The sequence below is a fragment of the Myxocyprinus asiaticus genome, chromosome 29 (genome assembly GCF_019703515.2).
Source record: "Myxocyprinus asiaticus isolate MX2 ecotype Aquarium Trade chromosome 29, UBuf_Myxa_2, whole genome shotgun sequence".
In the NCBI taxonomy this organism is placed as follows: domain Eukaryota; kingdom Metazoa; phylum Chordata; class Actinopteri; order Cypriniformes; family Catostomidae; genus Myxocyprinus; species Myxocyprinus asiaticus.
Window position 1 is genome coordinate 29,566,852 of NC_059372.1, and position 24,025 is coordinate 29,590,876.

Consider the following 24,025-nt stretch of genomic DNA (forward strand, 5'->3'; position numbering starts at 1 on the left):
ACAGGACAATGCTCCAGGTTACACAGCCAGGTCAATTAAGGTGTGGATGGAGGAGCACCAGATCAAGACCCTGACATGGCCAGCCCAATCTCCAGAATTGAACACCATTGAAAACCTCTGGAATGTGATCAAGAGGAAGATGGGTGGTAACAAGCCATCAAACAAACAGAGCTGCTTGAATTTTTGCATCAGGAGTGGCATGCCAAGAAAGCTGTGATTGGAAATCAGGGTTATTTCACCAAATATTGATTTCTGACCATCTAAAACATTAGTATTGTGTTGTTTAAAAATGAATATGAACTTGTTTTCTTGCATTATTCGAGGTCTGAAAAAACAGCATCTTTTTTGTTATTTTGACCAGTTATCATTTTCTGCAAATAAATGCTCTAAATGACAATATTTTTATTTGGAATTTGGGAGAAATGTTGTCAGTAGTTTATAGAATAAAACAAAAATGTTCATTTTACTCAAACACATACCTATAAATAGTAAATCCAGAGAAACTGATAATTTTGCAGTGGTCTCTTATTTTTTCCAGAGCTATATGTCAATTTACATATTTATTTGGCAAGTAGTCTTGTAATAAGCTGGATAATGTGCAGTCATACAGTCATTTTCGCAAAATAAGCACCAACAGAACTCTGACGCAAACAGGAGGTGCAAATCAGCAATTCAGCGTTCTCTTCTCACATTTTAACAATTTCAATGCAAATCAATATTTTATGTCCATTTATTTATTTATTTGGTTAGTAGCCGTGTAATAAGCAGGATAAGATACAGTCAGCCAGTTATCGCAAAATAAACCCCTTCAGGGTGATACAAGACTGCTCAGCTTTGCGTCAGGGTCCTGATAACCCTTTCAGGGTTTATTTTGTGATAACAACCAGCTGATTGTACATTATCCCTTACTTATTTACTTGTTTGTTGAACTGTTCTTTAAAGGCAATATCACACTTGCAATCACAATGTTGTTCCATAAACCTGCAACTTCATGCCTACAGCCGAATCACAGCCATGATGATATACGGAACAGCAGCGCTCTTGCTCATGTGATATTGCATAAATATCTGACATTGGTAACCCTGCAATCTACATACTGCCAACGGCCACTGAAGAACTCGATCACCACCTCAAAGGTAACTCAAAACAAACACCAGCAGAGCCAGTCACATCTTCAACACTCAGTGTCAGAAGTGGTATGAGCCTTGCATCCACTGTACAGAAATGTAAATAATGGGATTAATGGGGTTAATGTCCACAATAACCATCTCTGCCTACCACCTTGTCCTTCACTGTCCTCTTCTCACCACACAGCATGTATTTCTACTGTTGTTCCAGCCACTTGCACTAAATCAGTCAGAGATAAGACCCTGAACATCTACCTACTTAATTTTTTTTCTCCATATTACAGCCATGAAAGAAAAGGTAGATGAGAAAATGACTTCATTTAAAGTGTCAAAAAGTCAAATAAATTATCTAATGTCTGGTTGGGTTTGGTAAAGGGGATGTACAGAACAACAAATCAACAACAAAAAGGGTCTTTTTGTTTGACAATATACAACCAAGACCACAAATGAATATATTACAGGTCATGTGACAGTATGGGGGCAGTTAAGCCATGTGGTGAAGGAGCGGCCACTAGCATCTTTCCAAGTGAATGTATTGAATTACAAACCCCCACTGGGATCCAAGCATGTAAAAAAAAGAGCCTCCCACCTATTCCTGAGGCTGTTGGCCCACGAGCGGTGGCAGTGCGAGAGTGTGGCATGTGTCCGACACATGACCCAGCGCCGAACTCCAGATATTGAGTTAAAGAGGAGAGGCAAGTGCATGTCTGATAGCTGACCATTCGGAATGGCAAAAAAAAATAAATAAATAAATAAATAAATAAAATCCCATCAGACCTTCCACTGGTTGTACCAACAGATGGTCCCGCCCCAAACTCACTACACTGGTCAAGCCAATGTTGCCGTGTTGGATTAGAATATTTGGATAGTGCCACAGAGCCACACTATCAGTGTTACACTTTTAAGTACAACCTATAAAGTGCCTTAGTTGAATGCATATTCATTTGGAATACGAGAACGAATAAAAAAAATTACACACATCAGTTTTAACCAAATGACTGAAAGTTTGCTCTGAGCATAGAGTTTCTTTCCACTTTGGGCTGGGACAATGCCACTTACGTTTGGTCGATCTCTGTGTAAATGTTCAGAAAGAATCCACCCAGCAAGTATCCGGCTGCAGGTCCTACAATGGCAGCAGTGTAGAAGATCCCTGGGAAAAGAGAACATAGCACATTTGAAGTGGATTGTAGATCTCTGTAACTCTCTCTATTGCTCTATTGTGTTATATAATAACACAACTGTTATTTTAGACTGGTTATTGTAGACTCATACTGATTCATGTTTTTTTTTTATTCATCAAAAGACCCATTGGTGAAATGCAAAAGAGTAAGCAGTGATTGTCTTCAATGGCCTTTGAAAACTTGACGGTGGAGAGACAAACAATTGAAGGGGGTTTTATTGATGTACGAGGTGGAAACTAGTGGTGCTTACTGATAAAGAATAAAAGAAAAATGACTAGGTGTGTCGAAACTTGAGTGGGACAAAATTGCAGGGTTCAGCGAGGACAAATAGCAATTCTTGAGTGCTTTTCATGTAATAAATAAGCTAAAATCATACAGAAAGCATTTTAGGATATCGTGCTGAGTACTTTTGGATTGTCTACACAATCAAACAAACCTTGCAATAAAATCAAGTCTTATTAAACATTGTAAATATGTAAACAGCATGGCATCACGGTGTCACAAGTTTATACAACAGCAAGGTATGAAAATGCAACTGTAATCACCTTGATGACCTGTAGACCCTGTTTCCACCTGGTATTAAGATGCATTTAGGGTGATCCAATCACATGTGGTCAGCCCTAAAAACAGGTCTAAATGGGGTCTAAAACGTTTTGTGATCAGATCACAAAAACCACATATGAATGCTGTCAAAAACACACGTGTCCACATCGCATTTGAGGTGTAAATGCTAATCAGTCTTGTATGCACCCTGGCAGCATTGAAGCGCCACCCCTCACCTGTTAATAAACCGCTGCGCTAAAACAAGAGTTTAAACTTTGGCAGTTACGAGCGGCTTTAAAAAGAAATAACCATCTGATCGGAAAAATTTTAAAAGGGGATACATACACAATCACAAAAGCTTCAAGGATCTTCTTTAGTGTGTCTGATATCAACACAGATGACAAGCATGAACAACTGAAGTTCCTTTAATACAGGCATTTGTGCTTAGATAAAATTTCAACTGTATCTAGGAGAAACAGCATGCCATTTCTTTCTCCTTTCTGACTTTTTGTGCTTTATTATCATGCAGTAACACACTGACATAGTGACTGATGTATGTTGTCATGAAACAGAGACCCTCCCCTCTAAAATCCGAACATAAGTGGTCACAGGAGATGCATTTAAGTGACCAGGTGTAAACAGCGATGTGTCTCACCTGACCACGTTATCGGATCACCCAAGATGCATTTTAATACCAGATGGAAACGGGGTCGTAGATAATCTTCCAACTTTTAAATTATGTTAACCTCATTGGACACATACTCCTATTCACAGGTCTTGCTAAAATAGCCTGTGATAACATCTTGAGGCGTGAAAACTACAACCACAATCACACAACGGTCTGCCTCACTCTATTGGCCCAGACTCATTTTAACCTTTAACAAATAATAAATAAACAAAAACACTGTAGATAAGGACAGACGTCAACTTACAAGTGAAACATTAGTAAAATGTTTTACGAGAATCCATTTGAAGAACAGCTGTTGTTTTATTGTGTGTAGAATGCTCTTAAGATGTGTATCTGATTGGTATGAGGTAAATATTTGAGCATTAAGATCAAAGTAAAGTAAATCAAGTAAAATATTTAAAAGAATATTCCGGGTTCAATACAGATAAAGCTCAACCTGTATTAACCTCAATTGACAGCATTTGTGGCTTAATGTTGATTTCCACAAAATGAATAATTTCAACTTGTCCCTCCTTAAAAAAAAAAACTCTGGGTTACAGTGAGGAACTTACAATGTAAGTGAATGGGCAGGCAAATCCATGAATTTGCCCCATTCACTTCCATTGTAAGTGCCTCACTGTAACCTCGATTTTTTCTTTTTTAAAGGAGGGACAAATCGAAATGATGTTTTGCGGTAATAAACAATATGCCACAAATGCTGTTGATTGAGCTTAACTTGTATTAAACTCAGAATATTCCTTTAAACTACCCTTTACTATTAAGTGTATTTAAACACTGACATTGATATCTAGTGGTGTATGTTTCCAGAAAATTATTAGTGTTTCAGAAATTTTGTGCATTTACTATTTTAGTGGTCTTCAACAGGGGGTCCACCAATTGCAGCTAACTAGTTTTCAATAAATAAAGTAATAATTCAAATACACTTTAAAATATTTTAAATGGCAACATAAATATGTATTAAATAATATCACTCTGTACAACAATAGTGATTATTTTTAATGCTTTGCAATGTAAGCATCATAAAGTATATAAATATATTAATATGTTACTATATGCATGTTATTATATGCCAGGCCTAATTTGTTACACTCAGTTTTATACAAAATGTAACAGAGTCCCTGGCCTTTCCATCCACCAACAGGTTGAAGACCCCTGTCCTAGACATTTAATGAAATACTCAAGCACCAATTACTTACCTATATATACAGGTGCGTAGTTTGACTTGACATTTTCATCAAGATAGGTGACCCCGAGTGTGTACAAAGGGGTTGCCCCGACCCCATGTAGAAACTGTCCCAGCATAAAGACATAGCGGTAAGCTGAGAGCCCTCCTTCTTCACCTACACACGTCTCCGTGTGATTGGCTGAGCACAGTCCCATGTGCTCCGGTACTCTCGCATGATAGGGTGGTGTTGTGAAATGGGGGAGGGCAAAGACCAGTGACCCCAGTGCCATGATCAGCACACCCCAGCCCAGCCATCGAGGTTTATGGCCAGTACCACCAAAGTAGCTTACGAATGTCAGACAAACACAAGCAGCAATGTCATAGGAGCTCGCAATGAGTCCCGCCTGAAGAGGCAACAAATAACAGTGTTAATACTGCAGAGAAATATACTTTCATACTAGTTATACTAGCTTTACAATACAACTGAACCAAATTTGCATACTATCTGTACCATAGTAGGTAAGATTGGGATTACAGTAATGGGCCAAAAACCTTATGTTAAAGATACCCAAATTGTGTACTATTTCAAGTGGATTTTTGAAGTATGCATTCAGACATACTTTTTGGACTAATGTTACCCACAACCTCTTGCGCTATGGAAGAGGATTGGTTTGCAAAGGTACTTTGATGCAGAATCAAGACTCAATTTTATGACACTGTAGTATGTGCCAATCAATACTGCTATAATGGCTTAATACTTGAAAGAACATACTTTATAATCAACAGTGCAATACGTTATTTTCATCCTTAGTAAAAGTATGTAAATTGGAATTCAGCCTAAAATTCATATTTAGATTGGGGTTGCAGAGGAATTAACTACCATAAGACTTTTTCACCAAGATGTAGACCGTTCTAGCCAGCATTCATGTTTTTTTTTTTTTTTTCTGTATATAGAACCACGAACATGTTTCATTGTTCATAAACTGACATGTTGGTTGGCATTGTGTGATTATCCTCAGAACATCTTGAAAAATTTGACCGGCCAACATAGTTGGTAAATAATGTTAAATAATTACATTGAAAAATTCAAATAATGGTAAAACCATTTTATTACTTTAGACAAAAAAAATAGGCCATTGGTTAACATTGTAGCCCAGTGTGGCATAAATGATGTCAGTGGAAAGGGAAAGTTGTTTCCGAAGATAAGCAAGTTATTAGGGGCCAAGCACCAAAGGTGCTGTGTTTGATATCAGCCAAATCGGCTCTCCACCATTAAAAAAAAATAAATTAAATGTAATGTACGCATCTTTTGAATGATTTGTCGGATTTGAAAGAAAACTGGTATGCATCTTTGACATCATGCCTTCAGGGTTCCCGAGCAGTTTGGAGACAACGGCACTTAGTGATCATAATGCTTTAACAATATAAACAAAACCTTTTATGTATTATTGGTCCCTTAATCTATGTCTTCAGAAAATGGTGGAGAGAATCTTCTATTTTATTTTATTCAAAACCTGCTGAATCTCAGCTTGGTATGTCTCTTTAGCACCTGTAATGCTTGTGGCAATGTAGCGCAGAGGTCAGTACGCTGTAACTGTGTGCTGTGCACATCAAAAGGGTACCGGTTCGAGCCTGGCTTGGGACACCTTGCAAACCATTCAGCATTTGCAATGTACATCAAATCCACTCTATGCTTTCTTCCAGTTGTGATGGATATCAGCATTACGCCATTTTGAATTTTAATCTAAAGAAATGTGTCTTTTGAACGTTTGGTCGGATTTGAAAGAAGAGCAGTATAGGCATCATGTTGACATTCGACATCATGTCATGAGTGTACCTGATATGATTGAATACAGTGGTCAAAATGCTTCGTGAACTTAAACAAAACTTGTCATGTACAGAATCATTGCTTCCTTAAAACAGTCTTCAGAAAATGGCAGAGAATTTCTAAATGTTTTTTTTTTTCCTCCCCACTGAAAACCTGCTGACTCTCAGCTTAGTATGTCTCTTTCTGTGACTGTGTGATGCAGTGGTAAGTGTGTCATTTTCTATTTCATGTTGATTTTAACTTGGACAAACTTACCTGGTAGCTGCGGAGGTCAAAACGTCTCTCGATGGAGGTGATGACAGTGTTGATGAAGCCATTAATAATCATGCCCTGGAGGAAGGAGGCCACACAGAGGAAGAAGAGAACCCAGCGGGGGGTATTGAAGGTCTGAGTAAACTGTGGAGTCAATGCTCCCCATCCACAAAGATTATCAGAGTCCGTGGGGACAAACTTTATCCCGAGGGGTGGCTCTGTGAGCTCAGCCCCTAATTTGTTGGTCTTTTGGATCACAGTGTGGGCATCTGCAGATGGGCTGCCTGAACCAGAGCCCTGTGACTCCAGCGGGCTGGGAGTGTCAGGACTGGGTCCCAGTGGACTGTCCTGTAGGACCAGAAGCTCTTGTTTGGAGCTGAAGGAGGTGTCATTGTTTATCAGGTGGGGCATGGCCCCAATAGGGGGTGCAGCGACAAACTTTATGAAAGATGTATAAAATAATCACAAATGCTTTCCACAGGAAAGGCTGGTTCTATGTTCTGTGTACAGTGGTATGATTGCAGTCTATGGACGATGTTCTCTGTACAAAGGGGTTTTCTGTCATTTGCAGTTTATCCTAATGATAACAAAGGTGTGAGTTGAATGGATCTTCGAAAATGTTATTCTGCAAAAAAGAGGGAGAAAGGGACAACATTTTTAAGTTTGGCACAATTTTAATCTGCAACAGTAAATCATTAGTGGTACTTGCTAATGCAAGGAGGAAAGAATGTCATATACTGTACGTGTTTGGAACAACTACACTTCAGCGCACTTGTCATGCACATTTGTGCTCAAATCATGCTGTTTGTGGAGGAGGTATGCTATTACAATTCTAACCAATCAGACTTAAAATTTTCCCCACAAACACCCCCCCCCCCCCAAACAAAACAAAAAACAATAAAAAAAAAAAAAAAAAACATAGATTTACATTGAAGGAGGGACCCAGGCCATATCCAGGCACCAGAATATTATAGAGATGTGCGGGTAGACTCTTTTGACTTGGGCCAGTGACCAACTTGCTAAAAAAAATGACCTAGTAGTCACATAAAACATCAGAAACGGCATTGTCGTAGCAAGTTTGGCAAGGGCAAGCACCACTCACATTAACGAAATGTAAAAATCTAGTTAAATGTATTACGCTCTTTCAAATTAAAATGTCAAAAATCCAACCAGAAAGCATAAAATACTTTCTTGTCTCTCCAGTGTTATGTCAACCACAGCCGCCATCTCTTCCAACTGGTCAACAGACCTAGAAAAACAGTAATGAGCAGGGAATAGTTGTGCATTCTACCCGTGGTCAACCAAATACTACGATAAAGTCTGTCCGTTGCCTGCATGATCTACATAACACCACGGGGCCGTTATGAGATTTTTTATTTATTTATTTATTTATTTATTTATTTATATTTTCTACCCTTTTCTCCCCAATTTGGAATGCCCAATTCCCAATGCACTCTAAGTCCTTGCGGTGGCGTAGTGACTCGCCTCAATCCGGGTGGCAGAGGACGAATCTCAGCTGCCTCCGCGTCTGAGACCGTCAATCCACGCATCTTATCACGTGGTTTGTTGAGCACGTTACCGCGGAGACATAGCGCGTGTGGAGGCTTCAGCAACCGGGCCAATTTTGTTGCTTAGGAGACCTGGCTGGAGTCACTCAGCACGCCCTGGATTCGAACTCGCGACTCCAGGGTTGGTCGTTATGAGATTTTTAATATTCCTTATTCAAACTTGAATTGAGTACTCGACTATGTAAATTATTACTATATGACAGGAAAAGATAAATGAGTGGCAGGTGCAGGGCAGGTGTAATGGCTTTGGGCCAGCACATCAGTTGAGAGACAGCATTGTTTTTCAGTGAGTTTTAAACATCAACTGTGAGCCCAATTATAGTTCACAAGTTCTCTCTGATCAATCTTATTCTCAGTCTGTGTTCGGTATACATTTGCAAACTATAATAGCTCCTTATCGGTTAAGTTCTCTCTTAGAAAGTTGTGAATAGGAAACGATAATATATCACTGATATAATTTACAAGAAACAATTTAGGCAATGGTTAACATCGGAAATAATAAGCACTGGTTATTCTCAAAGCTATACAATGGAGGCTTACAAACATACTATTGTAGGCACATTATTTCTGCATAAAACCATTAAGAGATTTTCAAACTTCCCTGTCTAACCCTAAGCTCAATTTAAGTAAATTATCTTGGCCTGTGTTTCCTAAAAGACCTTCAATTGCACATTGTATTATGACTACCACGTGTTAATTTTAAATATATTTTAATTGCACTTACTCTATAATCTAAACAGTAGTCCATTCTAGATCCTACCCGTGAATTGTTAAGTATATTTTATTGTATTTTACATTGTGTTGCATTGTTGTATTACATATCGTATTGTCATAACATTTTATATTTACCTACAGTCCTTGGACTAGAACAAAGTCCTTTGATTGATTTTATTGGCACATGTATAATTATTCCAAGCAGGTCATGCGTTGTAAAATTATTTACAACCAATACTTGCACAAAGATTACTTTATAAAATTATATCTGTAAAAACAATAAAACAAAAATCAAGTCATCTCCTGTAAAGCTCCAAACTGCCTATAATTTGCTATTATTGCATTTTAAAATATAGTAAACACTTTCACTTATGTGGCTTGCAGAGCATTCAAGCTTTACTGTACTTATTATCAGCATGTGCACTCTTTACCAGTAGACAGTACTACATTGACTCACATACAAAAAAGTAACGTTCCCTGCATGTCTGTGTTCTACATTACACTGTGAAAACAAATGCATCACACATTACAGCCAAAAACTCTGTTACAATAGTTACACTGAAAGAATAAGAAAAAGCATTCCCTTTACCTGCCTCAATTCCTCATCATACCTCACTGGTCTAAGACAGTCTGGGAGAGTTTGATTGTGTAAGAGAGAGGAAAAGAGTGAGAGACAAGCAAGCAAGGAAGACAGCCCCAAAATGGGATGTTACTTATCAGCCTATCAATCCTTCACATCACTGGCAGCACTGACCCAATCCCGTCCTCCATCTTTCAAATTCCATTGAACGACCACCACCTTATCTATCTTTTGTTGGATAATCAGCACCTCAAGCATCATACTGTAGCTGTCTCATCTTAACTCATCATAAAGCTACGAGTGGCTGCAACAATGGATTTGTCTTTTTGTCATTTTTCAAGCAAGCTATGGAGGAAGAGGAGAACAAGTCAATTTTGTCCCTTGGCCTTTCAAACCCTTCAAAAATACTTTTTACATACTTAAGACTAAGGAGTAATTTCTAAAAGAAATTCTCATCAAAATGTGATAAATCTGATACACGTCACAATCTGACAAAAATGGGAAAAAAAGACCCAAAAGTCACAGCACAGTAATTAATCTAGTACTTACTACAGTGGCAGCTATAAACAACAAAAAGAATGACCGACCCAGTGACTCTTGTAGCGGGGTGAGCAAGAGACAGACAGAGTGGGTGTGGCATCAAGACTCGGAGATGCATTTATTGGAAAATTATAATAAACATAAAATGTTCATTAATGGGTTTGGTGGTGGGGCCGTGGTCAAGTACCGGCTTGTGAATGGAGAGCGAGATCGGGGAATGAGAACGGTGAGGATCATCACCTGTCAGTAACCTAGTTTCCATCTACTTTTCACGCTATTATCAACAAAGTGAAAATGCATAAAAAAAAGTTTGGGAAATTTGCCGTCTTCTGCCTGTTTTCATTCAAATGGACTTTTATTGATAAAAATGGTGTGCGTGATGACGTCATGCCTAAAAAACCACTTTGTCACATAAGTTTTGGTTTATCGCAAAATAAATCTGCCCTTAAGCCGTTTCCAATGTGTGTATATCACTAATTGTGTACCTTTAGCCTCCAAGATGTCCCTCATTTTTTTCCCTCCAAAGTTTTGGTAAAATGGGGAGAGTATTGAGACAATTCATTGAAATTAAACAGCTTACTGTCATTTTAATTTCACAAATAAACGTAATCAGAAGAGGAATTGCAATCAAAGGGAACAGTTGCCCATCTGATAGGATTGTAATATTGGTCCTGATGTTGCGCCTATCACAGGTTGCCACCTGTTCCTGGCCCTGTTCAAGTTGGCAACCTGCACAAAGTAGTGGGGGATACTTTCAATCTTAGTATAAGGACCATCCATCGATGTGTATTTGCTGTGTGCACAGCTATTAAAGAAAAACTGATGCAGTGTAATATCAAGGTTTACATATGATACATTCCTGATTTTCAATAGGCTATTTTGAACAATCATCTAATATAAAGCATTATCATCACAAATGCATTATGTCCCACATATTTGTCCAGCAGCTTTTACCGACCAACTGAACTTGATTGTCATCCAAAATAAATGTTAGCGTCTTAATGCAATTTACGTTTTCTGAAGAAACTCGGCAAATGCGATCCAAGGTAAAGAGGGTTAGATTAAAAATATTTAAAAGTTTTAAAATGTTCAAAAGCTCGTTTTTCTGAAAGTGAACTCCGAATTGGACAAATAGTTCTGATAGTTTATAGTCTTGAAAAAAGTGTAGAACATTCTGAGAATACCATTCAGCCGACTTGTTTCATCGACAGAACAGGGTATGGCTAATTTAAGTTTGTGTAAAGAAAAGGCATATATAGGTTTCAAAATATTATTTTTTTCATTTGGTAATTAATTATTTTAATTTAATGCTTTATTAATTTGGTAGTTTATTTAATTTAATACAGGGAATTTTGCCAGCATTTTTTCTAAAGTAAGCTAAACAATAATTTCACAGAACTGGGCTATAGTGTTCAAAAAAGCACACTGATGCTTTTCTCCTAGTACTGTGTATTTATTTTTAATTTAAAACATCTTTGTGCACAGAAATATGTTTTTTTTTGTTTTTTTTTTTTGTATTGTGGGCTAATTCCATGACTGCCGTCTATTATTTTGAATAGTGTGGAAAAGCAACTTTAATAAATAAACGGATGGCTACCGTGATTAAATTAATCACAAACTGTGGCCATTAATTTGTTCTCCGTGCACTTGTCAATGTGCATGATATGAGATATTTGTGTTGGCACTCCTGGAAGTGTCATGTTTGCAGTATCAGATCTGTGCAGGTATGCCGTTAAGATCAATCCATAATCACGTACAGTAAATTTGCATTCAAGGATGTATACCTTGTCGTCATGATTAACACAGGCTAACGTTTGGGGTAAATTCTGTTATGTGACACTAAATCTTTGCGTTAATGCCAATTTTCTCAAAAAGTGTTTCCAAACCAGTTTTTCACAACATCTGAAGTATCGACATGTAGTTTATGCACTAGAGTTAAACGGAAAAATATTATGTCAACACTAGTGAAATTCTAGCAATAATTTGCATTTCCATCAGCTTTATTTTGATGTGCTGAAACTTTTTTCGCCAAAAATCCTTCAATGGAAACATAGTTAATGATTGTATCTGATAGCTGTTTGTCATTGCAGTGAGAGTGGGAGACGGTTTTAAGAGCGAGCCAGACCCCAGTGGTCACGCAGCAGAGTGCTCTGTGTACACGATATGATATGCTGAAAAGCGAATTTGTGTTGAGAAAAATAAATACCCTTTTGAGTTGGATCTTGCCATCTCCTGCTTTCTGCTTGCAGAGAGTTAAAGAACCTGTCACAATGGGGATAACAGTGTCCAGGATGAATGGTGATCAAAATAAAGGGGAATCTGGCATCCTCACGGTGAGACGGGGCTCTGTGAAGGGCGATGAATTGTCCAAGGAATGGCCCAGGCATGAACAGGGTCTGACGGCCGCACATGCTCCCCTCCTGGGTTCGCGGCGCGTGGGGCGGCGCCGTCCTTGGTGGCCTGTCTTCCCAGGCCCGCGGCAGGTGAGAGGGGAATGTGGCCCGGCCTCTAGCCCGTCGGCCACAACACGTGCTGTTCTCCCCCGGTGACACATCTAACTTTCGCCGGGGGTCCGAGGAGCGGGTGCATATTAATTAACCTCTTCTCACTCTCCTGGCCAACTCCCATTGCGAGCCTGGCTGAAGGACAGCTCTAAGAGTCGGAGCGACGATGATGAGAGGGAGGGGCGGGTTGTTCCGCCACACTCTCGAAAAAATCTCATAAAATTTGCTTGAAAAACTGATAGATATTCACAGTTTTCAAATAATGCTGTCCATTAGAAGTGAACACAGAGATGGCTTTGTCCAAACTAGAGTTTGATTTCACCCCCCTTACCCTGCCCCTGCAGGTCTCTTTATGGGGTGTAACAGTTCAAATTTCTCACGGTTCGGTTTGTATCATGTTTTAAGGGTCACGGTTTTAGGTTCGATATTTGTTATGTTCAGGGGAAAAAAATATTACTGCCAAATCCAAAGTAAAAAATATTCTATTTGGTAACAGACACTTCAAGAGATTTGCCCTCACTACAAATCACCATGGTTTTACTACAGTAACCATAGTTTAAACATTGTATTTGTAGTAAAGTCATAGTAACCACAAAATTAACATGATTACTCTCATTGTTACAATACTATAGTTAAATCAAGGTTACTTTATGGCTACTACAGTATTACTAGGGTTGCAACGGTATGAGATTTTCATGGTACGATAACCGTCTCAGAAAATATCACTGTTTCATGGTATACGGTATTACACAATTATTATTATCAGTTACAATGAACCTTAAAGGAGTGAAAACAGAAGGTTTTTTAAAGGAGTGAAAACAGAAGCTTTTTTTTTTTTTTTTTTTTTTGGTTGAACAAATGCTTTATTATAATTGAAACTTGAAACCATTTTTTTAATGGAAGTATGCGTAAAAAAGTCTCCCTTTTGAAAATAAATAAAATAAATAGAATAAATAAGAAAGCTAACAGAACTATAATAATAAACTGAATTATATGATTAAAAAAATAGCATGTAAATATAACATGTTATATAACTAAAGCATGTTAGTTTACATATTAGCATAGCATGTTAAATTAACTACTAAATGAAAAATAACATCAGCTGTGTGAGCTTTTATAGTAATGTCCTATGATTATTAACAGTTAACATGTACTGTCGGTGCGCGACAGCGCAGCCAGACTGCTCCTGTCTGTACCTTAAAACTCAGTGGTTCTCAACTGGTTTTGCTTCAGGACCCAGATTTTACATTGGAAATCAAGTGGCGACCCACCCCAGTAAAAACGTAACCTGTATTTAATGTATCCTGGGTCACATTTCCTTTTATGTTGCATAGTTTTGTTCATGGTTTTCAAGTACAAGGACATGCAGCAAGTGACATTATTTTTGTTGTTGATGTCAACAACAAAATCGACAGAAGGTTTTCTCTCCCCCCTTTTAAAAATTGAAGAGCATATTTACTTAGAGCCCATCATTATCCCGTTGTTTCCTAATTTCAAACATAATTCAAACAGAACATACATATTACACAGGAAGAAAGGCTCCTCATTACCATGGATAGGTCAGTGTAGCTAGTCTTAAATAACAGTAATAATAATAATAACAAATTATAGTATTTATGAAAAAATAAATAGTAGCTGAAACACATCTTGAAACTTTAACTACAACTGCCACAGTTGATATAAAATGAGGTCTAATAGAAGGTCTACCTTTAGATTATTTCATATGAAACTATAACATTTTGTCAAAATATAACAGTTACTTTTACTCATGTAAAATCATGAAACAATTTTTTAAAGGTGATGATGTATAATAAAAAAAATTGCACATAGCACAGTGTTGCTCTTTTCCTCCTCATTGCTGTTTGGCACGTCAGGGCTGCCTACTGTTTGAGAGGTTCTACTTGACTTTCTCCGTAACGCTTTAAACTAGAAAAGTCTCACTAGAATTGAAATTGGTCACATCAGTTTTGAGGTCTGCGCTCCGCAATATTGACGGAAGCCCGGTTGTTGCACGCAAGCGTCAGAGAGCAGAGCAGAGCAGATCATTATTGCGAGCTGGTTCCGTTACACATGTGCGAAAGTGCAGATGAGAAGCCTTTAGCTGATTGTGAGATTATTATTAAATCTGCCTCGGGAGTCCTAAATATGCTATCACTTGGGCGGCCGCTGAAATATCTTCAATGGGAGAACCATGGCATTGTTCTTCCCCTGACGTCCGCGACCCAGTCCGTAACCCACCAGTTGAGAAACACTGCTTTAACTCACACACACACACACACACACACACTCACTTATGTCAGACCCCCTCGCCTCGCTTCTCTCTGACATTTTCTCGGCTGCATGTGTATGGCGCAAGTTGACGAGTCTGACAGGCAGTCGAGGAGGAAAGGAGATGCGCACGCACAGGTGAGATTCTCCATCCGGTTGCATTTTTTTTCTCAATACCGTAGATAAGCAAATGTACATGGTATGAAAACCAGCAATTTTCATACCGTGGTATACTGTGAAACCAGTATACCCCTGCAACCCTAAGTATTACTACATAAAACCATGGTTAATTCCAGCAAAACCATGATTTCTGCGAAGAAAACCATGGTGACAACGGTTCTTGTTATTACAGTCATGGTTACTACAATATTACTATAGTTAAACCATGGTTAATTTTCGTTAGGGTCCTTAACTAAAAAAAAAGTTCTCTAATTACTCTCTCAACATTTTAACTTAATCCCTGCATTATTATGCTACATGCATCAACATAAATACATTTCAAACTCAACTCAATGTATATTCAACATTAAGAATCTGTACATCACTATAGAAGAAATCAACTTGCTATTAAAATGAATATGAGAATGGATGTCGTAACGCAACTTGAGATATTTTAATCATACACGGAAATCCCACATCTTCATCAATGGCGTAAGGGCAACATAATGTTGACTATGAACACCCAAAGCGCTTCAGTTCTTGTTTCATGTATGTCCGAACTAGCACCGAGTGCCTGTTTAAAGACTGATGGGTGTGTGTCTGTGTGCATTTTCGGGGTCACCTGTGGCTCTGTGTGCACCGCACGCTATATATCCTCGGGTGATGTCAGCGTAAATAACTAATCAAACATCGATGTATTACCAGTATACGGCACTCGCTTCGAGCAATGTCTGCAAACAGTGCCTGTTTTGTAAACATTTTTTGACCATTGCTTTTGTAATTGACTGCATAAAGAAAAAGTTCCCAGTCAGGAGACTTAAATGACGCAGGGGCTTCTCTCTTGCGGCTTGTTTTCTCAGCTTGCCATTTTGCCAACTAACGTGTGCGAACTGTGATGTCATCAACTGATTTAACATACTAACAGTTAATAGGACAGCTTCTCTCTGTAGAATGTTGACCCATGTGAAACACAGGCAGAGTGTGTCCATCTACAGAGACATACAGGTGCATTAGCGGAGGTTACAACTGCGCATGTCTATTTGGCGCTTTATTTTCTTCGCCAAACTGTATGATCCAAATGCATTATTAAACTAGAGATGAACCACGGAGCAAATGCTTACTGAACCGTGGTTGGCAAACTGTACAGTTCATTTTTTTACCGAGAACGTTAACACCCCTAGTCTCTTTTCACATTGTATAATTTAGCTCTGAACCGAGGTAAGTTGAATTATCCTTGCGAGTTCCACCTTGAGTCCTAGCTCTTAACCACTGTAACTACATAGTGACTTAGGTGGAGAAGACCTCTGTTTCACCTTGTTTTGTAGTTTCTGTCCCTTTGGATTAACCACCTAAACTTATTTTAGAAATTAGTGTTGAGACGATATGGATGCCTCACGATTTGGTTCTACGTACTATATGGGATTCACTATTCAATATATATATATATATATATATATATTTTTTTTTTTTTTGAAATGCTAATTGTAATTTCTCATTAGAAAAGTTTTCTAATACACAATATGAATGCTCAAAGTTCAAATAAAAGTTTTTCATTTACCTTTCTCAATAAGAAAAGATCAGATATGCTGTATATACAGTACACATTCACATACTATTTACTGAATATAGGGCAAATATATTTTATTATTTGTCATCATTATTCTAATCACAATTACGCTTTTTAAAATGTAAAAATGTATCAAATAATATTATGTCATGAAATATATATAATGATATGAGCTGTCACTGTTTGAAATAGTGTACATTGAGTTTACATTCATTTGTATAACAAACACTAAAACAGTACTCTCTTTAAAATGGGGGCAGTTCAACGAGTTTCACAGATGTGTTTCATTTCAGCGCACATTAACGAGAGAGTAGCACATTTTTTTTTACCGCATCCATTCTATAACTGACTGTAAAAAAAAATAAAAATAAAAAAGATATTAAAAGAGACATAATTCAATGAATGTGGAGTGTGTGGATCTCATCTTTGATGGACATGTTTTCCATTTTAATTTCAAGCACTTTTAAGCACTTTTCAACAAAACAACTTGATTTTTCAGGTATTCCAGTACTTAAATTTCTAAAAGCTAAATTCAAGAACTTTAAGCACTTCAAGGACCTTGTGCGAACCCAATAAATAGAGAAGAAAAAACTGAAAGAGAAATATTTATGTTTGACGGGTCATTTATGAAGTATTTGCACAAAGGCGTAAATAGCACCTGCCACACAGTGTGGCTTTTTGCACCCCCAATTGTCTAGTGGAAACAAACTGCAATGTAAGTTTTGCTGCAATTGTGTGGGACGTAATGACGGTGCAAATGTTACTTGTCGTGTGGGTTCGTTTCCTGTTTCCACTCTTAATATTTTCTTTAATACTACTTACATTAATAAATAAAAATTAATATAAAAGGTAGTTTTACAATAGTAATATCGTAGTAACCATAGTTTTGATGCAATTAACCATGGTGATACTACAGTAATATGGTGTTAATATAGTAACCATGTTTTATTTTGTGGTTTTTATGATTTTAGTAAAACATACCATGGTGATACTATCCTATGGTGATACTATGATACTATGAAACTATGGACAGAAAACAATGTTGCAAATTTGTTGCAAATTTGAAAATATGGATTTTGCCTCAATATGATTCGTCATTTATTTTGGTTTTGCGATATTTCTAAATTCGATATTGTCCCATCCTTAACACAGATAATGGCACTTGCCTGCCACAGATGCAATAGATGCAAAGAATTCAAGCTGTTCTCTAAATACAATTTATTCAGAGGAAAGCAGCTACAGAATGAGAAATGCATTACACTATATAAAGTATGTGACTGGGTTCACTTCTGTGCGATAGGACAGATTACTTTTATCCCAATTGCAAACTGTACCGGGTGTCACGTGAATTGCACCACAGACCACCTGTTCAAGTGGATTCTAATTCAGTTCACTGGTTCAGAAAAACTACATTCACACCAACCAAACAACTGAATCTCTATTCTGAAAGTGCCCAAATAGCTGCATTTTCACCATCAGGCTGAAACTTTACCGTTGATGAATCTGTTCTGTACAGATCTGGGTCTCGTTGACACGGTTACGTTTTCTTTTTCCATTGTGGTGCTGTGAAATTAGGATTAAAATGGACTGACTGGGCAAGTGACCTATCATGAGAAGGCATGTCACTAAAGCCATTCCACCAACACGGTTTTCTGTCCCAAGTACGGTTAAGAAATTCGAGCAGGGAATGATTTGTAATCATACCATCCCAAACTATGTTCTAATGGAAATGCTACAATTGGTACCGTTATTCAGCCTGCACAGAACCGTCCAGCCTGATGGTGGAATGATTTATATTCAATATAAATGTACATAAAGGCAAATTTTCACTATGTATTACACAATGTTATTTTACATTACAGAGGAACTCAGTCCATGCCATTGCAATCCCTGGTTTACTGTAAATATTGTTTAAAATCTGGAAGTTTCCACGTCTGACTCATTTGCCTCTATGAATAATGTACATATGGTGGAAAAAGTTATATTTTTGGCATGACATTAGAATCAAGGGTGTTGGTGGTGCAGTTCAGGCTGTGTGAATGAATAATTTTTTAGTTCTGTGTTCAGAATGACTCTGTGGTTCATACTTTATCCAAATGAGATTAATGAAAAACTCGAATTATTTGTTGTTGTGTTCTATAAACTCTTTCATTTCTAATTTTAAAAGTGTTATCAAAAGGAGGGAAGGATAAGATCAGTGAGAGCAAAGAGTCTCAGGGTGGGAACACAGAATGTGTTTGTTGTGGTGTGCAGGTCCCTTCCCTTTTCTTTGAACCATGCTAGATTGTTATAGGGCGAGGTATGAATTACAGACAGAAGAAACAAGGAAACAATGCAAGACCGCCACTTTCACTTAAGATTTTAAGGAAGGAAGCTTAATCTGTTAAACATTCACATAAACATCTATTTTTAAAAGTTCAGGAACAGGGTGCATACTGAATGGATAATTTTGGATGTTGCTTACAAAATGAAAGAAAAATGTCCCATTTATAAACACAGTGCTTTGCATTTCCTTAAATGTATAAAAAAAAAAAAAAATTGCATTAGATAAAAAATATCAAAAGTGGGATATATTATATATACCACCACTCTGAAATGTTACGCTGATTTCTACATATCAGAATTGAGTGCGAAATTAGAATAATCAAGAACATATTAAACAGCAGCAAAATACATTAATGGACTAACCAATGATTTATGTGATTTGTAAAAAAATATATATAAATAAATATATCATATTTATATAATTAACATATACAAAACTTCATAAAATAGCCTTGTTCAAAGTTCCACACTCTGGCATTTATATTAAGTTAATCTTTACAAATGATCACCTTGGACAAAACTTGGAATTAAACTGAATGAATTCAGCATATGATAACTTGTGATAAATATGGTAACAAATCTGAAAAATGAAAGGAAAAGCAGGTTTCCATCAGCAAATAACGCTCCATGCAAGATGTTCACCGCTCCTAGACTATGGCAAAGCAAACAAAGTAAACTAGCCCATACTGCAGTCTAATACAAATCCAATATCAATAACAGCTAAACAGTTAGTAGCTGCTAAAAATATACCTAGTTTCCTAGATGAAAATGAAATCAAACTAGTTTACTGAAATAGCTAGGATCTTTCCTGAAAATGTGATTTTTCTAGTAACCAGCCACTACCACAACTGAACACTGTATACAAAAATACTTTATGATATTTGTAGGTGTGGGCGGTACTTGACATTACATCTTTTGTGGAATGAGGAAGTTACCGGAGTCCTGGATTTAATAAAACCTGCATTTAAAGGAGTGCCTGTTTGTTTAAGATCATTGAAGAGACATGAATGGCGCCTAACAATGATCTCCCTACTTAGTGCAGGGGTCTTCTTCTATTACAACAAGCAGAAAATACTGTCAGCTCTCTGCCCTTATTAATGAATGAGGTAAAAAGTAAACTTAATTGAAGAGTAGAGACTTGAATGTGTGTGGCCATCGGTGTCGCCAGGTCATTTTTCCGGGGCTTCAGCCCCGAATGTTTTGACTGTAGCCCCGAATGTAATTTTAAATGTAGGCCACGCAATAATATTGCTACATTTTGTTTGAAGTTCATGTGACGTGACACCCCTGCTCCCGCTAAGCCCCGAACCTCCTCAAGTTCTAGAAATGCCCCTGTGTGTGGCCACCACTATAAATTAGTGTTTTAGTCACCCTTGCCCCATTTATGCACATCTATTTGTTGCATGATGACTGCCATCTAATGAATTGCTTTCTGCAAATTTAACAAAGTGGACACTAGTTGTTTACCTGCAAACATAGCAAAGCCTTGAGTTTGTTATCAAGGCCCTTTTTTCAGTTTTATCATCTATTCCTGTTAAGCTACTGTGTGCATTCTTATTGATGTTTGATTAATATTTATAGTAAACAATTCCAAGTACAAAATGCTTATTTATATTCATCTACTGAACATGAATAGTGTTATTTCTTCTTTTTTTAGCAATAGGATACCCCACTCAACAATGGTGACCACATGTCATGTATGTATGTACCTGTACGTATGGATCTGTCTGTGTGTCTATTTATAAATCAAACAACCCAGTTTGCACAGAGCCTTGCATCACCAGGGTTTTACAGCATGGCCTTGTGGGATACAGACTCTAGACCTACTAAAGTGATCTGATGGGACCAGACAAGGGAAGTCTCTGAGCCAGTAATATCTGCTGATCTCACTACATCCTGCATATACAAGGAAACCCATCATTTCAAGCACTGACAGGAAGGTCACACAGGAAGACATGCACAGGCAAATAAGCATACCTATATGCACCAGATATATAAAGCCACACATGCAAAGTAGACAACCATATTAAACTATGAACTCTAACACTCTGCTGACTGTTTGAGTACTTTGACTGTTGACTTTTATCCTTTTGACTATACTAATGTACAGTATGTACCTGCTCGGATGAATAGTTGAACTCCAACCATATCATTTATTATGTGTTTGCTGTTAGATGTTTTCTTAGGGCCGTGTGTGCAGACCATGTGTCCTATATCTCCAGGGGTTTGTCTCATCATTTGTTGTAAACTTGTCTGCGTGTAGATGTAACCAAGTGGAATGAATGACCTAGACATGCAGCCAATCAGATTCCCTGCACACCAGGTTTTGCCTCTGGCACTGGAAATGTGGGTTAACACTGAGTGTCATAAAAAATACAGCCACTTGTATTGCCCTGTGATCACATTCGATGCCAGACTTTGATCGAATACATATTTATATATTAGAATTATATAAAAATCTAGCAACACTCACTTTTCAGTGATTTCTTGAATATGTTGTCTTGGACTTACATTGACACCTAGGGTTCTGGATGCAGCAGCATTCAAACACAATAGTTTTCACTAACCGTTGCCATTTTAGAAATTCACCATTCACAGTCAGCCATGATTAATTTAATCCATGAGTGAAAGTGTCCAATAACAGGGTGGTTACTGAGATTAAGCGAGTAGTATGCGGTCTGTCATGTGACCATAGCATGGCAGCCCCCATGAGGGGACCCTCTCCATGTAGAATAAAACAACATATATATTCCAAAATTGCAATTTATATATTTAGAAAAGTTTTACCTTAAAGCTGCACTATGGAAGATTTTTTTATTTATTTATTTTTTGGTTAAAATTAACAAAAGTAAATAATTGAGCGAGTAAATGAAAAAATGTGTCACTGTCATAGAAGTATGCTTGATATTCAAAAGGAATGCAGTTAATGCACAAAAGAAGGTAATTCTGTATTTCCATTCTTCTAATTCTTTGCATACAGTCCATTTACACTACAAACTTCTTATGAATGTGCTGTCTTTGTTTATATAGCTGGTACTTGACAGGGAATGGACTATATAATAGGACGCAGTGCAATAACCTACACACACACGGTATAATATATATATATATATACACACACACACACACATATATATATATATATATATATATATATATTATAATAATAATAATCTTATTAACAGTGATCACATATAAACCCTGGTCTTGCTTTTAGATTAGCAGAGGAGGTGGGGCAGAAAGAGTCTATAGGTATTTTCAATTGATTTAATCTCTTGCATCACCTGTGTAATATGTCAGGTTATTTATATTTCATGCAATTATTAACGTTGAATGGTCTCTGGGGGAAAAGACTGTATTAAAGTCAAAAACTTTCCAGAGAGCAAGAACATATATAACAGCCATATAAATCTTAAATGAGTGACAAGGATTCATCATACTGTATGCTTATTAGGCTAACACTTGATCTTCCATTTTTTGGGGGAAGTAATTCTTAATGTTCTAGGGACTTTCTTTTTTAGTTTTATTTTTAATAACCATAAATAAACGTTCCCAGAACGTTGCAGAGAGGTTTTTGTGTGACAAACCCATACAGAAAGCATACATAACGTTCTCTAATGGTTATTTTTAGGTTTTATTTTTCACATATAACCATTGCATTAACCTGAAACTTTGGGTAATTGCTACTTTGAATAATGTAGCCTTCAGCATAGCCTCCTGCGTGCGGGCCACATGCACGTGGATTATGGTATTATCCCATCCTAAATAGGTGCTAATCTTATTATATAATATAGATACAATAGCTGAACAAATGAAACTCATGAGGACGCGAAGGTTTTTACGTTAGCTTTGCGCGAGAACCTTTAAAATAACAGAACATACTCAATATGAACGTATTATTGGAAACCAATGTGTGCGATTGTGTAAACCGAATATACCTGTATGCTGTTCAGAGGAAATCAGTAAACAGTAAATCTACTGTTTAAAGTGTCACGCCCTTATGATGCAACACATGCAAATAAACGCTGATCGTTTAAAACACAAACGCTATTGGAATCTTTTTTTTTTCTTCTTCTTCTTCTTTTCTTTCTTTTTTTCGGATGGGACGCCCATGTGTGTCATGAAGTGATCTGTGTGTTCAGGGACATGCTGGAAACAGGTGGAGGAAACACGCAATACAGACTAATTTATGAATCTTTGTCGTCTGCATTGCTCACGACTAAAAAGGCTTTTATTGTGATACACAATAAACAGACATAATGGACAGACAGCATCAGTGGGCCTAGCTGTACAACCATATGGCTCGATGTTTTTGAGATATTGTCTGTCAAGTGCTGCTTTACTGTAGAGTTTACTACCTTCACTATCATCAGCCGCACATGGTGCGTTCATCACTGTCTCAACATGGAAATGTCATGAAAACTACTCACGTTTTCACGCTACCGAGGATTCAGACGAGTCCTCCGTTCCAGACAGGTCTTTCAATGCATTTCGGGTTGCTGTGCTTTTCTCAACACGATGTTTATATCCGTGCTCCCATGAATAAACGCTTAGGCTGTATGTAACATGCTCATCGTTCAGATTAAGCAGCTGTCACCCAATGAGAGTCCGCCCCCCATGGCGTTATGCTGCTGAACCAATAGGTGTCATACTGACTAACCTTGGTACTAACGGCTGTGTGACCACTTTTTTTACAATTTGACAACCATCATCCTCAATCAAAAGGGTTTAGTATGGGTGGTGCTCCTCTCCGTATCCCTTGTTCTTCATTTCATTCATGTTTTAAAAGTAAAATCCTTACAATAATGTACCATGGAAAACATAGTTGATGCCAAAATACCAGTTATTACAGTTATTGTTACTACAATTAAGCTGTTGAAAAGGTATCAGATATCACTGTCATAACAAAAAGTGAGTACTGTACTAAATTGTTCAAGGGGTAGTTCCCTCAAAAATGAAAATTTTGTCATCATTCACTCACCATCATGTTGTTCATAACCTGTATGACTTTTTTTT

The 24,025-nt window shown here is 37.4% G+C and overlaps 1 protein-coding gene across 4 annotated transcripts in view; it reads right to left on the reverse strand.

The window, feature by feature from the left end:
- LOC127420371 (solute carrier organic anion transporter family member 4A1-like) overlaps positions 1–23,610 on the reverse strand; it is a 47,019-nt gene extending 23,409 nt beyond the window's left edge. For 3 of the 4 annotated variants that reach the window (XM_051662607.1, XM_051662604.1, XM_051662608.1), the window contains exons 1-4: positions 23,440–23,610; positions 6,788–7,409; positions 4,736–5,108; positions 2,187–2,277 (exon numbers count right to left, since the gene is read on the reverse strand). In XM_051662607.1, the coding sequence (XP_051518567.1) occupies positions 2,187–2,277; positions 4,736–5,108; positions 6,788–7,195 (872 nt within the window). In that variant the 5' untranslated portion in view covers positions 7,196–7,409; positions 23,440–23,610. Of the gene's footprint in view, positions 1–2,186; positions 2,278–4,735; positions 5,109–6,787; positions 7,410–9,655; positions 9,694–23,439 lie in introns of those variants that run through there. The other variant, XM_051662606.1, reaches the window with a different exon arrangement.
- Between the last annotated feature and the right edge of the window lie 415 nt (positions 23,611–24,025).